At 34.4% G+C, this 17201-nt stretch overlaps 1 protein-coding gene across 9 annotated transcripts in view; it reads right to left on the bottom strand.

The window, feature by feature from the left end:
* The window catches only part of UNC13C (unc-13 homolog C), a 153941-nt gene that overhangs the window by 97596 nt on the left and 39144 nt on the right, over nucleotides 1-17201 (bottom strand). For 6 of the 9 annotated variants that reach the window (XM_085514973.1, XM_085514976.1, XM_085514975.1 and 3 more), the window contains one exon: nucleotides 3846-3910. In XM_085514973.1, coding sequence (XP_085371099.1) covers nucleotides 3846-3910 — 65 coding nt within the window. Of the gene's footprint in view, nucleotides 1-3845; nucleotides 3911-4427; nucleotides 4451-12987; nucleotides 16215-17201 lie in introns of those variants that run through there. The other 3 variants (XM_032446786.2, XM_015872980.3, XM_085514977.1) reach the window with 2 other exon arrangements.

Genomic DNA, 17201 nt, shown 5'->3' with positions numbered 1-17201 from the left:
AATCCACTTCTCTTCAAGTAGCTTGCTTTTCTCCCCACTGCATTTTTTTTCTCTCTCTGCTAATCTTTTCATTATGATTTCAAGCTCAAATTCAGCTTAGCAAAAACATCTACATCTGTTTTCCTTTCTGTGCATCTATACAATGTTGAAAATATTTGCATAAAAGTATAGAATGGTCAAGATACTCATACCTCATTATTTCTAATAATTATTTCAAACAATCAGTTCAATTTTCATCTGCAAAATCTTAAAGATCGTTTAGTTTAGGAGGAACTTCACCAACTCTTCTGACAACATGAGTTGCACACACATACTTCATCAGAATACTTTTTAAAGATTCAAGAAACTAACCTGAACATAGGGAAGGGCATTTTGAAAGGAAAACATCTGCATTTTATGCAATGAATAAAGTGCCAGGATGAATATGGAATATAACAATGAATATCAGACGGCAAGTATTTGTCTCTTCGTTAGCCAGCGTTAAACAATTGCATAGTAAAGATCATAGAAAAAAAGTTGAGTCTCTAGCAACTTCTACTGGCTTCAGTTTTTAGTGATGAAAAGGTGATTAAGTTTACTTCATAGTTGTTATTTCTCATTTATATTTAACCCTGATTATAACATGAGTTTGTATGAATTATCTTGTTCTTTTGTTGCTGTGAGACAAAGCGTAGTCCAACACAGTCTTATATCTAACTTTTATAATCTATTTGGGTTTGTCAGAAAACTCAAGCAAAAGAGATGCTTTGCCATAGCCAACACATCACTGAAGGAGAAGAGTAATCATCTATATGCAGAATCATCTGTGCACCATTAGCAAATTTCAGAATGGATTAGGCCATTTTGTAAAATGATCAGTCTCTGACATTGCCATCTCCCCTTATTTCACCTTTCTTGCTGAAGTGAGTGGGAAGTGAAAAAAAGAAATTACAGCTAAGGCTACAGCCAGTTATGCTGGCAGTGAACAGGTTGAGGGATGCTAGCATTCAGGATTAATTTTTGAATGAAGGAAGAGAATAGGAAATATAATTAAAAGAGAGACACAGCAGTGGCTCTTCTGAATGAGAAGTTAAATGAAAATTGTATAATCATTTTCAGGTGACCTGATGAAAAAGATTTGCAGAGGGAGTAGAGGCCCAATCTAAACTTTATCAGCAAAAGATGTAAAGTTTAATTTAAAAACATGATCTAGTATCGAGCTACTGTCAGTCATTTGAAGGGGTCCTATGCTCTGGTTATACGATGCCTATACAAGAAACTGACATACTTTATCCTCAGAGGATTCATAGATTGAACTTTTTCACCTACGAATTAAAGAGGGAATAAAAAGAACCATTTACATCTAAGAAGCCCCTGTCAGAGTCAGAAGGTCTTCTTACATACAAGATGGATGTTTACCCTTTCATTTGCTTTACAAATGCGCAACACATTGAAAAATACAGATTCTATAAACTCTTACATAGTTTTAAGTCCCACAATGTAATTACAGTTGCCAGAATAAATTAAGTTACTGGCAATAGAAAATGGAACACACAGCTAAACTGCATGGTCACAGAGATTTCTGCCACCATAAAATCAAGGCTCCAATGACAATATCTGCACTGACAGAGTTTGCTTATGAAATGCTATTCCTAATCTACACAATAACTAGATGTCAGACTTTAAAACCAACAAAGAACAGGAATAACTATTTTAGTAGGCTGCAAGCAATGAGAATTAGCTCTTTTTCTGATGTTATTTTAGCTCATGTAGGGGGCAATATATAAAAAACAGTACACCAACTAGCAGTGGCTTCTAGAAGAAAAAACAATGAAAACTCATATGAAACAGAACATTTTGCCATTAAGTTTTTGGCTATATTAAAAAACAGTTAACAACGTGAGCAATGGAAATCCAATCACATGCAGTGATTGAACTGGGACATTAAAAAGCATAGAAAATAAATCCAAGACAGTTAGGGACCAGCTTTAGTTGATATTATTTGTTCTCACTTTTTTTTTTTTTCAGGGAAACAAAACAACACCATTTCTACTCATTCTTGAACTGTAGCACTGGATGTAACAAACAATTCTGCACTGAACCATCCATTAAATTACTTAGAAAAGACAATTTCTCTGTTGTAGTCCCTTAATTTGAACTGGTTTTGGTAGTAAATATTCTCTCCCCAATTCTCAAAGCTATGCTGTGATCTACACAACAAACTTCTCATAAAAAACCTGCTGAAAGTAATGAGCAGCACTTTTTTATTTTTCAGACTCAAACATTTTTGCTAGGCCTACACACTAATGATTCTGAATATGATTTGTCTTAGTTTAGGTAAGCCACTACTGCATAGTAGTGAAGAGGTAAGATTCCTGCTTCTCATGAGTGAGTTATAATACTATTTGTGGTCCCTCATATCCTCAATTACTTCAATGACAGGCCTACAAGTGAAAACAAAACAACTGGACATGAAAAGAAAAATGTAACAAACATCACAAGTTGCCTACGTGACGTTTCACCAAAGAAGGCACCAAATGCATCATCACACATCAAGCTGAAAGTTTAGCATCACAATTCACTGTCATAGCTGCAGTCTCTATTGAAAGTAACAGAAGATTCTATTGCAAGAATTACATGAACACTGACACAGAATAAGTTTTAGTAAATGTTTTCATGGCTAAGAAATTACTGAATAAGTCTTCAAATCAGTAATCTAACCAAGAGAAAGCTGCTTCTGATGTTGCTAGTTTCTTCTTGATGAACAATACCATTTGAATATGAATATCAATGCTTTCTATTTAGAAGTCACCAAAAAAAATTCACATATATTGTTCAGTTTTTTTCTGTTACACTGCTCTGTTTTTGAATTTTTTTTCTAATGTCAAAAAGCAAATTAATTAAAAATTCAGCAATTGCTTCTCACAATATTTATTTGTTTTTCACACTGAGTTCAGCTATGAATCCTGCACAGTGTCACCTCTGGCAGCAGAAGTTTCTACAGTCTGCTAAAGGTAAAAATACAATGCTTGCAGATATGACAAGCTATGCAGAAACTATCTGAACCACTAAGAGAGCTCCTAGACTTGCCCCAAGTTATCTTGTCACAAGTACAACAGTTACCATGACTATACCACTCTCCACAGCATTGTGCAAATTATATTAAGCAAATAAATACAATAACATGTAGTAGAAAAAAAGCCATAGGAATCTAAGTGGAAATATATCAGAGTATCTAAATGCTGTTGTATAATTCTGTTGTATAAGTCTTTCAGATGTTCAAATGAAAAAAAATAAATTATATAACGTGATGTCATCATGATCTCTTTGTAACATAACCTAACTATAGAAAGCTGTGCTTATAACAGGGCACCAATAAATATCTTTTTAATATAGTTAAACGAATTAGATAAATTTTACCAATAGGTTTTCTTCACCCCCCTCTTTCTCCCCTCCAAATTAAATAAAAAGGTGTGAAAAGTAAGAAGAAAGTAATCCCTAGGACTGGCTTCAGGATAACTCCTTCCGGAAACAATCAAAGCTTGCAAGCTTATGTTACATTCATTCTCTTTCAGCCACTGAAAGAGCTTTTTCCATTTTTCAGTCCAAATTTCAGACATTGGACATTATGACCCATTTACTAAAACAGGGACACAAAATCCATCCACAGTTTTCTAAGCAAAGAGGCAATGACTTTTGTCTTCAAATAGACCCCCGCAGTTCAATTATTTCATTTATTTCTTTTGACTTTTAGAGAACTTAAGAAAAATAAATCCCATTTTTCTTATAAGAACAAACCTTAGAAAAGTTACTATATCATTATGGGACTATTTTGCAGATATACATAAAAATAATATGGTACTCACCCACTAAATGCCTGGATTGCATATAGCTTGGAAGCATCCAAGGAACTTCCGCTTACTATCCGAGCCTTTAAAGAAAAGCAGAAAATGACAGTTACTCAGTTGCTCTCAATAAGTCTTGGACAAAATTTAACTGTGGCAAACATTAACATCTACTATGAAAAAAAGGTTAAAAGGGTCAGCTCCAGGCAAAGCTATTTTTAACTCTTGCTTTTGAATACATTTTAGTAACATTCAACATTTAATGATATACAGCGGGAGAACCTGCAATATTTTCTATCACTTCCCAAATATTCTTGCCCTTCATGTCTTACAGTATATGCAATGCAGATGATAATTAGAGGCAAAAAATCTCAGATACAATGTTTGACAGTAGCAGACCCCTGTGTTCACAATTACAATAAGCACAACAGTGAGGGATATCCTGCTTATAACACAATACGCTCAAAGGAGAACAAAAGAGTGAAAAGATGGAAAAAACATGCAAATTTCACAATTAAAATGAAGGAACAAAACAGCTCAGCTAAGTCACAAACACATATCAACAAAATGCATGATCCCTATCACAAGCACATAATAATAAACCTTTTCATCCACAGAACCGCTATCTGAAAGAGAATTGAGAAGGGAAATATAGGTTAGACAAAACAGCTCCTGAAAAAGTATCTCATTCTATAAAAAACTGCTGTAGTTTTAATCTGCTAGTGCAGAAACAAACTGCACGAACACCTTGTTTACCTGTTTCAGTGTAGTTCAATCAGTCTTGCTACAATTTAAAGAAGTTCAAAGATATTTTCTGCAGCTAAGACCTGCTGACTCTGCTTGTTACTGCAGGACTGTTTAGAGAACATATGATCTTTACACTTTCACATTTCCTAAGCACTATTAGCTTTTTAAAATATATATATACATAGATAGATGTATTTTAGTACCAATAAACAAATACCATAGAAGTGTTAAAAATGACGCTCTATTTTCAAAATAAAAGTGAGACTTTCTCATAAAGGATATGTATACAGACACACACACAGTCTACTGAGTTTCACTTTGTTCTACTACAACTACTCATGAAATGATATAAATTTTCTACAGGCCTTTAAAATAGTTCAGCTATTTTTACGTGTTCGGAGATACCCCAAAGTATGTATATCATGTAACAATTATTTTTCTGTTTATCAAGCCCTGTTATATATATCAGAACAACTTATCTATAAGAAATTAACACATCCAGGAATATATATGAAAAAACTATTGTCAGGTGTGAACGTGTATATTCCTAAAAGCACAGACAATCCAGCAAAACCAAAGGCCATTGTTGTGCCACTACCACTGCCTATTGTTATGCTGCTAATATTAAAGTCTACTTTTATGGTCAAGACTAGCATGTACACAAGAACGGGCAGAACAGAAACTGGACATTATTGTTTGAAACAGGTTTTTACCGATTAGATACATCTGATTTGGTATTATTAGAAAAATAAAGAGATCAGGCTACTCCATACTCTTACAGTGTGCCAACACCAAATATGAACCCACGGAAAATGAAACCATGCAGCAGACCTTCTCCATTCTGAGTCCAGAGAATTTACCCTTTTCTTTTGCTTGCCTGCAGATATCATCTTTTCTTTCAAATCTGCTGTGAGCAATCCATTTAGAAAGATCACATCTAAGAGAATGAACTGCTAATTGCCTCAAAGAAAAAATAATATGAATTATACAGAATACTAAATTATAACTATTACTAGCATTAAAATCTTCCGTGATTCGGGGAAAATAGAGCAATCACTTCTCTATGCAGTAAGAACACCTCCTTGCCATTAATTGATTCCTTCTAAATTCATTCTTCTGAATACAAATGGACATCATTTCTTAAAGGTTTTTGTTTTTAGATTTTTTTTTCCTTTGGTGAAATATCAACTATTCAGGTATTTTCCCTATTTAGTCTTCACTATTTATCTTCACAATCTTTTTCCTTTTTTTTTTTTTAATATATATATTTAGCCTCATTCTTGACTAAATCAAGTTATAACATTTTGGCAGTCAAATTATCCTCATTTGATTGAGTACATTCATTGAAATGAGTTTTGTCTCTATGTTTCTTTTGGTTTTTTTTTGCATTTATTTGTGAAACAAATTCAACAGCAGCAGACATGATTAACTACTCTTTCTCCAACAGCATATAGAGAATGGGCTAGCAATCCCATGTCCCCAGATTTTGGATCACCAAACAATCCCAGTCCAAAAGTACTCTAGGTTTTTCATAAACATGGTAAGAGCAGCCTGGAATAACTAGGTGATAAAACCTATCTGACCATGGAGGCAAGACGGTATATGTGGTTTTGGGGACTAAATAAATGATGAGGAAATATATCAAAGCATTGGAACAGCATCTAGAAAGGTGAATCAGAGAAAAAGAGCTAATTCCCAAACTCAGAAAAGGCATAGTGCAGAAGGTGAAGAGAAATTTTGGGACCTAGGGAAGTTGGAGAACAGTAGAACACTTGGAAGATAAATCTCACCATGATTTGTTCATGTAATCGGTATTTTCCTCCTAGAACATATAATCACAACATATTCATGACTAAAGACCTGTAATGAATCTTTGTATCATATGCAGGTAAGAGAACTTTTAAATAATTTACAGTTGCTTAAATAGGTCGCAGATAACAGAAAATTTGTTACCAGGTGCCTAAAGAACCATGAGGAGTTACATCCTTAATTCAGATGGCTTTTGTTTAGAAAGTTGTATCAAAAATATTTAGACTTGCATTGCACATTCAATGCAATACTGAATTTTGAAACATGAGATGGACATAGGAAATTTTCTTTACCTCTCAGCCAGCTTCATCTAAATCCACTACACTTCCTTTACTGGAACCCAATTTTGCTTTTCCCTAAGACTAGGAAGGAAAGTAACAACCAACAATTAGAAAGGGAAACAAGGTACTACAATGCTTTTTTAACGTGTTTTTCTTTGTAGTTAGTACCTCAAAATGATGTAGTTATTTCTCAGTTCAAATACATTTCTATTTCCTATTTTAACAGTAAGTGTATGAAGCAGGTAATTGGCACAAAGTTCCCCAAAACAAATGTTGAGGGCATCTTTGTTAATTTTGAGGGAATCTTTGCTATTTTATTTTGAGAACTGACTGCAACTTCAGAGATAAAATTAATATGAAAAGTTCAGCATTTGTTGCTTCCTCTGACTTCACCCTGAGCAAAATAATCTGAGCTGAGGAAGTGTTCTCTATGTGTCTGAGAGCACCAAATTGGGAAGTGTACAATCACTAAACAATTCACTTCGGTAGTCATTAGACTGCCAGAACAGACAGCAGCATTCTTTGATGTAGATAGGAAGTGAACTGTGATTATGTAAGAGACCACTGAATGTACTTTTGTCTCAGGGTACAAGAGTAGACATCTCTGATTATACTGCTGAATGACAATGATTTACTTACAAGAGCTTATCTTCATATAACTCATCTCTTCCATCTAGCCATTCCATGGCAAACAAGAATCATAAAAGAATGTATGAATGTATTAAGAACAGTCTGACCCTGACTCATTTATCTAACCCTATGGGATCTTTCTTAGTTCATTTAAATTAGCTTCTCTCTCATTAGAATATGATTTATGTGAAGACTCACTATACACCCAAATATCAGTTATAGCCTTCTTGTTATGCATTCCGTTATTTCAGGTAACTGCAGGGAGTTTTACCAGGTTTAGAAATAAAATTCAGGGAGTAACATAGCTCCAAAATATGTTATTCCTGCCCAGTATATTCCATATACATACACCTATGAAGTAGAATGGTCATCCAGCTACTTACTAGTGAAAATTATATTTACAAATGTGAAACAGATAAGGCAAAAAAGAAATCTCTTTATATTTCTGTTCATCTAACAGCTTCAAACTCGATAAAAGTTACTTAAGTAAATTAGGGAAAGAGAGGAGAAACCAGTTTTAACTTAGGTTAAGGGTACTGTAGTGGTACAAAGCCCCTTTTTTCCATTTAAATTTATCTAATGACAATGACTTAATTAACACAAACAAGAAGAAAAGGGAAAATATCACTAACTGCAGCAGAGAATACATAAGGATCTGTTATTATATCACATTTCCTCAAATAATAAGTTATTCTATGCAATACTCCTAGCAATTGATAAGAGAACCCCCCCCCCCAAAAAAAAAAAACAAACCCAAAACCAAACCCAAACAAACAAAAAGTAAGAAAGGAGAGGATAATCTTAAGGAACACTTAGCAATCTATATTTTCAGGTGTTCTTGCTGAGGTAGAATATCCTCTACAGCTCTACCACAATCTCTAACCCTCTCAATCTCTTTTTTCTAATTCTTCATTCCTTTTTCTGTCACTAGCACTGCACAGGCTTCTCATAAGTAGACTCAAAAATTTGAGTAAGCAAGAAATACAGAATAATCACTAGCAAATATCCTGGCAACAAGAAGATACTGATAATAATACACTAATAATACAATACTGCAAAAAATTTAGTTTAACTTCCTCCCTATAGCACAAAAATGGCAGTAAGGTCATAAAAAAAAAATAAATCAAAATATTAGGAAGGATCAAGACGTTATTATCTATATGATCTTAATTTTCCTCTCTTGTAATTATGCTTAATTGTATGACACCAAATTGGAAGATGACAAAGTTCATTATTCTCTCAAAGTAACATTTTAATCTTTAATTCTAGCAAACTGTTCCAAGAACGTCAAACTGACTGATAATTATGCCATTCCTGGAAGGAAACCCTTTAGACAAAATATTCAAAATAGACAGAAAACATGCAGCTGTTCCATGGAAATAACTTGTCTAAAATCAGCCAGTCAGAAGCAGCACATAGTCTGAGTTGGACAATTCTAAGCAGTATATAACAGCTAAGAAAGGGAAACTAATGATGAAAACCAAGTCCAAATAAAAGATGTGCATTATATTGTCTGAAATAACGCAAATTAAGACAAGCTAATATAATAAATATGGTAACAAAAAGCTGAATTTACCAGTACAGAACAGAACATTACAGAATCTGATCCTAAAGAGCGTTGCATTGCTAAGGTATATTTGAGGAAGATATAGTATATAATGTTTGAAAGGTAGTATGAAAGCTAACACATCATAAGAGATGAGTGATGCTTGTCTGACAGAGAGAAGGTCACACTTGAATAAAACTTGGTTGACAGGAGAAATGGAAGAATTGCTGCTAGCACTTTACTAGCAGTGATGTAGAAAAATTACTAGCATATACACTGAGAGCAAAACAGGAGGTCAGCTTGGTGAAGATAAAAACCGCATCTGTGTCTTTACAAACAAGCTGGTCTGAAAATTTGAAACAAGAAGACATGATTTAAAGCCATCTCTGGTGCTTAGAAATTAAGTTGCATTAGACTTACAATGGCTCTTGTTTTCACTTGTCCTCAAACAGCTACTAAATACATCTACCTGCTTCTCAAATTTGTCTCTCAAAGAATAAATCTTTGTCAAGAACTACTTGATCACGATATGCAGAATGATATTTCTGTTTCAAAACATTTGGTGTTCTCAAACAATAGGCCTCTTAATGACTGGGCTTTCTTGATAGTTTCCTTCTAGTCAGAGTGATCTTACAGCAAAATGCAGTGTCCTCTAGTTTACATTTCATACATCATACACAATTTTAGTGAGTATCAAGGACATTTATAAACATCTCTATTAGCAACACAACTAGAAGACATGGGTTACCTGAAAAATCTTTTCTTTTTGTGGATTTTAATGTGAAAATTAGTAAAATTTTCAGCAGAATGAATAGGAACACCACGTGAAGCCAGTACAGGAAATAAATTTGTAACAATAATAGAAGTACAAACATCTGTATGAGTATCTTTTTTTTACCCCACAGATGTTTATCAGTCAACTTTATTTTGAAGTTTACAGACATTTCTGATCATGCAAGCTATCTCTGGAATACTGTCTTCACATGAAGACATCACATTTAACAGCTGACAAAGCGTTATCACTTTCAAATGTAATTTTACATCAGAAGGAACTCAAAAGGCTTCTGATTTCCTCTCCTAGGCACGAAGAAATTCTGTAGGTGTTCTACAGATCACATGGAAAACATGCATAAAGATAAATTTGGGCACCTGTTCCACAAAAGTAGTCAAAATTCTTTGGTAGCAAAAGAGAGAACCTCTTCAGCTTTTCACTTTATTACAATATTCGGCTTTCTCAAATGGTCAGAAAAAGATTTGAGCATATTTTTGAACTCCTGACTTCCAAGACATTACACTGTTTCAAAATACACATCTAGATATTTTTCAGGCTGTTGTTTTAACAAAATTCCTTTATCCTAACACTATTTCGTAAAATGATGCAGTGTTTTTTGCTTCTAAAACACAGTTCTCTAAAAAAAAATTTTAATTATTTTAGAGAAAAAGAGAAACTATTTCTTAATCTGGGTAATAAAATATTAATTTGTCCTCATTTCCTCAGCAGAACCAATGTAAATAAGTGCTTGGAATTGGTATTCATGCTTAGATTTTTCTCTTAGCACTTAAAAAATTTATTTTGAATTAGTTAAAAAAAAAGTGGGGAAATTTCATGAATATTAATCAATCTGCATCAATTCTAAAGTTAGTAAAAATAATGCTAAATTATCTACTGTTCTTGTAAGGAGTATGGTAGCAGAAATTAGCTCAATGCAGCTTGTTTCTATTTCCCTTATATTAAAATACACATATAATTACAATATGTCTCTGTCCTTACAAGACTTTAAATCTTAAGTTTACTTCTATGTTGCTCATGTTTCTTCTCGCTCTCATATCCTATTTCTCACTCCAGTATGCCTCTAAAACCAAGTTGTAATAAATAATACATAAGCAATCAGCCCAGAGCATATTTTTTCTCTCCAGCTAGAGGCACAGACTAGGGCTATCCAATAGGACTCATACATTATTTATGTACCAAAGTTTAATTGGCCTTACCTCAAGAGTTACTAGAATGAAAAGATTCTAAACTATACTAGATTGGAGAAATGACACTACGAAGTTATCAAGACATACTTCTTTTTGGCTAGATTGCTACCCTCCCTTTCCTGCATGCATTAATGAAACAATTCACTAAAAATCTTAGACTATTATTTTCAACCAAAATGAAATCAATTTCTCCTCCAAAGACATGAATGCACTTGTAAATAAGGTAGACAGAGTAGAAAAACTTAGAGGCTACAAACTGTACAGCTTGTGTGTTTAGGCATAAAACATGACAGACTACACTGTTAATAGGAATCACCATGAATACTACAAGACTTGAAAGTGTATTTTTAACAAACCAGTCAGAGAGTAGTGAGTAGAAATCTAAGTCTCTTCCTCTGTCAGGAAAATAAAGTGTAAATAGAAAACAGAACTGCCACTAAAAAAAAGTAAATAACAATTGCATGCATATCATTGTCTGGATAATCTAAGAAGTACTGTTGTAGCTGTCTTTCTGTAAATTCCCTTTAACCTTTATCTCAGTGAGAAGATGGTTCAGGTCCTAGTATGACAACATATGACACTGCAAAAACTCCAAGTCCTGTAGTGTACATCTAACAGTTCACCTCTATGATCTAGATTTGGGATTGGTTGGCTTCTCTGTAAGTACAGTATAAAAAAACCCAAAAAACCACACTTCAGTAGTTCAGAAGTAAAAAATAACAATAGAATTTCACCTGCTGGGTTAAAGGAATTAAAAAAGGACTGACCAGACCAGACATAACATCATATTTATCATTTTCTAACAATGGTATGTTGTTTATTAATATATACCAAGGCATAGACTTCAAATATTGAAAGAAATGTCCCTACTTTGTATCTTTCCTGGCTGTTCTCTTTGATTAGGTCCTCAGACATTTATTTCCCTATTGTAGAAATGTGACTAGGTACCATTGTTGTTCCCTCTCCTCCATGATATGTCATAAGAATCATGAAACAGTAATGAAGATAGTAGTTGATTTTTCATACATACATCATCTAGTATTTAACACAATACAATATATATGTATCTGTAAAACACAGATCTGCAATCCTATTACACTGTTTGAATATAAAAACAGACTTTAATACAGACTTTCAAATTAGTAATTGTTTGTAGAACACACTTCCAGTTTCACTATAAAATAAATGCCACGGTACCTCAAGATTTGGATGCTAATTACTACTAAGACAATCTTTAGCCAGAAGCACTATTCTTCATCTTTAATATGAATGTATCAGATGATTATTTTTGCAAGGTAGATAAAGAAAGCAAAGATTCAGACAAGATGACAACTACCATCTGGCTAGCTATGGTAATTATGTGATTCCAGTTAAAAGAGCAAGTAATAACATTGCAATTTGTGTAGGCTAATACTGAAAATCATTATATTTGTGTATTACTAGAAGTGTTAAAATTATGCATATGGCTGTCTGCTTTGGAGTCTGTTAACAGAGAACTTAAAGGTCATAACAAATCTATGTCAACACCCTCCTCATTTCTTGCACACATCCTTATATGAGGATATTACCAGCTACGTTTCCTTCCTCTTTCAAAGCCTTTCTCTTCCTCCCACCCTCCCCCCACTCCTCTTTTTTATTTTTGGAGGATAAATCACTAATTTGAAGGTATTTTGGCAGTATAATTAAAGACAGTATTGAAATCAGATTTGACTTGTAACTTAATATGTACTTTGGAGAGTACATGTTGCATACAGAATGAAGACCTCTACTTATCAGGATGAATATAGAAATATACGTATCTTATAAACTGTTAGGAAACACTAATCTGAATGCTCTGTATTGCTCCTGTTGTATCAAGAATATTAAACTTCTTAGTTCTTTTTATAAGCCTCACAAAATTTTTATTGTCAAGTAACAAATTCAAAGCACTACAATTGCTTATAAATGTATGTTTGAATAAACAAACTCTGAACATTCCTACAAAATGCTCTTGGACAATTTCAGCCTCTTGAATTCCATGAGACTGTTTCACCTTATGAACCAAACCAGAAATAAGCAGAATTTCTGTCACAAATTTCAACTGAAGCAAGAATGGATACTGTATTAATAACCAACTCTAACAAGATCAGCATTTTGCTAAAATACAATATAAAAAAAATATTAAATTTACCTCCAGAAAGGATCTTGTCTTCCAAGTCATTCATTTGTTTCTTGTATGCTTTTAAAGCTGCTTCTTTGAATGATGGCCGTATTCTTTTTTTCTTTGGAGCTTCAGTAAGCATCTCTTGGACATTCTGATTTTCATCTTCCCTTACTTCCATGTGAGCATCCATGCCACTTTCAACCTCCAGTATCTCTTCACTGACCAAACCGTCATACTGGTCACCATACTGGCCATCATACTGCTCCTCTGGAAGTATTGCGTAAGGACTTCCACATGGGGGTTGTCCCAGTTCATATTCTTGGACCTGCTCACTTGTTTCACTACTGTTTGTTCTGTTTTCTAGTTTAGCAAGGACTTGTTCCATTACTTCAACATAGTCTGTTTCATTCTCACCAGGTGGTTCAATTAAATCTTCTTCATACTCTGCTTTGTAGTAATAAGGCTCATTATAAACATCAGAATCTAGTGTTGTGCTAGATTCATTTGCAGTAGACTGAGACAAAGTTCTAAATCTTCCCATGAAAGATGATCCACTGTCTTCGTATCCACTTAAACTTTGTGTACTTTTATTCCAGACAACTTCTAACGCTGACTTAGCACGCTGAAGTGTAGATCCAAATTTAGGAAAGCTGAAGGTCTTATCAGAAAGGTCTATGCTTAATCGACTGTGCCATGACTTAGGGGCTGCTTCTTCTGAGTCATCACTAGGTAGTTCACTCTGACTTCGGTACATCATAGGCAATCGGTTTTGATTCTGATAAGGTGACTTAGAATTTGTTTCCTGATAATCATCATATTGACCAGTCCACTGACTTTGTGATTCACTGTCAAGGCCTGCACACGATGGAGAAGTTCCATCAAGGGTAAAATCATAGCTTTCAGTATCATACTGAAGATCTGAACTTTGGCACTTTCCAAAATCTGTCTGTTGATCTGAAGGACTGCTCATATCATACACAAAAACTTCTTGTGTAGATGAGTCTAGGCCCAAATCTGCCCCTTGTTCCAACTGATTCCATTCTTTCCATGGTGAAAAGTCATCGTGTAAAGAAAGCTGAGAATCACTGTAGTGGCTTCTGTCTCTAGATACACACATTATTCCATTGCTTAATCCACTGTCAACAGTTTCTGTGTTCTCTACTTCATTTTGCTCTGGATATTGTTGTGCATCTTGTGAGAAGGTCTGTTCCTGAGAACTACCATACCAGTTAGCAGAATCATCTGGCCTTCGCTGCCAAAGTTCTCTATCTGAGGAAGACAATAATGAACTACCATTTGTTTTACTAAAATACTGATTTTCTGAAAAATCCTCAGAATAGGACTGACACAATTTTGAGAAATCTGACTCGGAACGGCTAAGTTTTGGTGCAGCAAAGTCATTCTGCAAATGCCATAGAGGAGTCATGTCTGAATAATACATCTTTGGTTGCTTTTCCACATTGTCAAATTCTGGAGACTGACTGTCATAATTTCTTCTGTTTGAAAAGGTATTATTTTCAGCAGTTCTATTAAGGTCTTTAGGATCTGGGGTCTCAACATTCCCCTTCGTAGTGCTTGCTTTTATTTGCAGTGCTGATTTAGATACCTTCGCATAACTGTTCTTATTTATATCTGATTCCATATCTTTATCGCTATCAGGTGACTCCCAGTCATGCATTTTAGTTTTTGTCTCCACAGTTAAAATCCTCATATCCATACTCTCATAGGTTTGAGAAGAAGGCAGTGCTCTTTCTTTTTTCTCTTTTATGTCATGGGAAAAAACATCTGTAGAAATTCCAATACCAGTTCCTTTAAGTTTATAGGACTTTTTTAAAAGCAAATCCCTCTGTTGTGATGACTCAAAGTAAACTAGAATGGGTCTTGGCTTTGCATTTGGACAGTCTCTTTGTTGCCCCAGTCTTTGGGCAAACTCAATTTTAATAGTGCTTTGTGCCTCTGAGAACCCCATTTTTTCTGTTAGTATTTTGTAAACAATGTTTTCAGTTTTTTCAAGTCTCTCCTCAGGCACATTTAGAAACCTAAGACTTGCTTTGTTTCCTGGATGGCCTATCTGCTTAATATAATCATGTATATCTCGAGTTTCTCTTCTGGACTGCACAAATCCAGTTCGCAATTGTTCAATTTCATTTTGCACCACTTCCACACTACTGGAAATTTCATCAATTGATTGTTTCAGAGCATTTACATGCCCTCTTAATTCAGAAAGTTCTGTTTCTATTTGACTTATTCCCTGAAGCTCTTTAAAGATCATTTCCATAACATCATGAGTTTGACTAATACAACCTGTTGAACTGAAGCCAGGTTCAAGAGTATTTGATTTCTGGTGACGGCCAGCTCTGTCTAGAGATTTACTTCTCAAGCCCCATGTTTTCTTCCATGTACTTAGTTCAGAGTCTGATGAGACACATTCTTGACTCTTCTTCCATTTCCTCAGTTTGCGTAGTGCTCCAAGCTTTAGCGTATGTAAAGTACGTTCCCCATCAGAACTTCCATCAGATGCTGCAAGGCTGCTTAAACTCTTTCTGTTGCGTCTCACAGGCATCGTGTGTGAAAAGTACTCTGTTTTCTTGCTACTACTTTTTACCTCACTTAATGAATCAGAATATGAACTATCATTTGAAGACAGATCTTGCGCTAAATCTTCATTATTGTTGTTTGTTACAAAAACATGCTTTTGCAGTCCATTGGCAATAGCAACTCTGTAACTGAATGTCGGAGAAAGAGAAAATTCTTTATTACTTTCCTCTTCTTCAGTTGATAAGTTGCGAGCAGATGGACACTTGGCTATCTTTTTAACGGTGCTTTTTAAAGTATTTGAAAACTTTGGATTCTTTGTTTGTCCAATTGGAGTTAAATCTTGTTCCTTTTTGCTCTGACAACTCTCTTTCCTTTTTGTACTATTTCCCAATTTCTTTGTAAACATTCCTTTGCAAATCTTATATATGTAAGAAGAGATCAGGCTTTTTAAGCAGGAGGAAACCATGGAGCGTAATTTATACAAATATGTTTCCACAAAACATAACTATTGATCCAAACAAATATTTGCATCTCCAGCAGGAACATCGATACGGATTTCATCAACAGAGCCTTTAGACTTGCAGACTACTGACAATTTGGTATCACGTCACAGGAAAAGGTAACTGACACGAATTACAAAACCTCAAACCAAAAAGCCATATGTTCTTGTTAGAAACAAAATCCTGAAGGCCTTTTTTCTGTCTTGTAAAATCTCATTCTCCTGCGCATGGCATCTTGAAGTGTCTAAAAAGGAGGGAATTGTGTTACTACTGCTGCAACACAACTGGAATTCAATAATACTAATGTTAAATGGGTTACAATGCAATTCAGTATTTATTTATACTTTCTTCACAATGGTCTGAAAACAAATGTAAAAGCTGAAGGTGGTTCTGGGCAAATATGTTTAAAATAAATGACTTAGGTATGTTTATAGACATTTTTGCACAGTGATTTGCTGTGATATTGGATGTCAATGTCATCTGATTTTTTTTTTTTCCTAGAGTAACGACACTTCAATTTATATCTATATCCCTTTCTGTACTTTGGAACAAGGTAGGATTCTGGGCAAACTGGTATCATATACGTGAACCACTGTTTTCTTTTTAGACTGGTGTTTACACATGACATGGTTTGAGAAATGGATGCCTCGTGTTCTTAGCAAACTAACACGTCGTGGTAAGCCAGAAGCATGGTAAACCATGGTAAGCATTTGCATTCTAGGTTTCCTTTCCTTACAAAGGGAGAAAAGAGGCCACAATAGAAAGTAGCAGACAATAGTAAGCTGAACTGATGGAACAATCTCATTCAGTTACTAAGTTTTAAACTGCACTGGTCAGGGCATAAAGGAAAAAAAAAAAAGAAAAAAAAAAAAAAAAGATTAAGTACACATAAAAAGTAACTGGGAGAGAAACAACTGTGGTTTACAAGTCTCAGGACAAGAACAGCTGGAATTAAAACAGGAAAGCAGTTTGTTCTGAAGAGACATTAGAAAAGATTCCAGGAGGTACCTGGAAGTTTGTTTTCCATAGCAGAAAAGTTTCTATTCCCTGAGAAACGCAGTCAATACATTTTAATGACCTATAAATGCACCTATAGTTTTTTCACGTTCTTTTTTATCTATTTTTGTACAGCATATAACAGTCATAGCTGCAGGAGAAAACAAGACAAATAGCTTAGAAAAATGTAAGTTAGTAATCCTTAAA

This window comes from Coturnix japonica, chromosome 14 (assembly GCF_054131305.1).
Source record: "Coturnix japonica strain WE chromosome 14, WE-NBRP24, whole genome shotgun sequence".
NCBI lineage: Eukaryota > Metazoa > Chordata > Aves > Galliformes > Phasianidae > Coturnix > Coturnix japonica.
The sequence above is the reverse complement of the archived record's forward strand: the minus strand, read 5'-3'. Positions and strand labels throughout refer to the sequence as shown.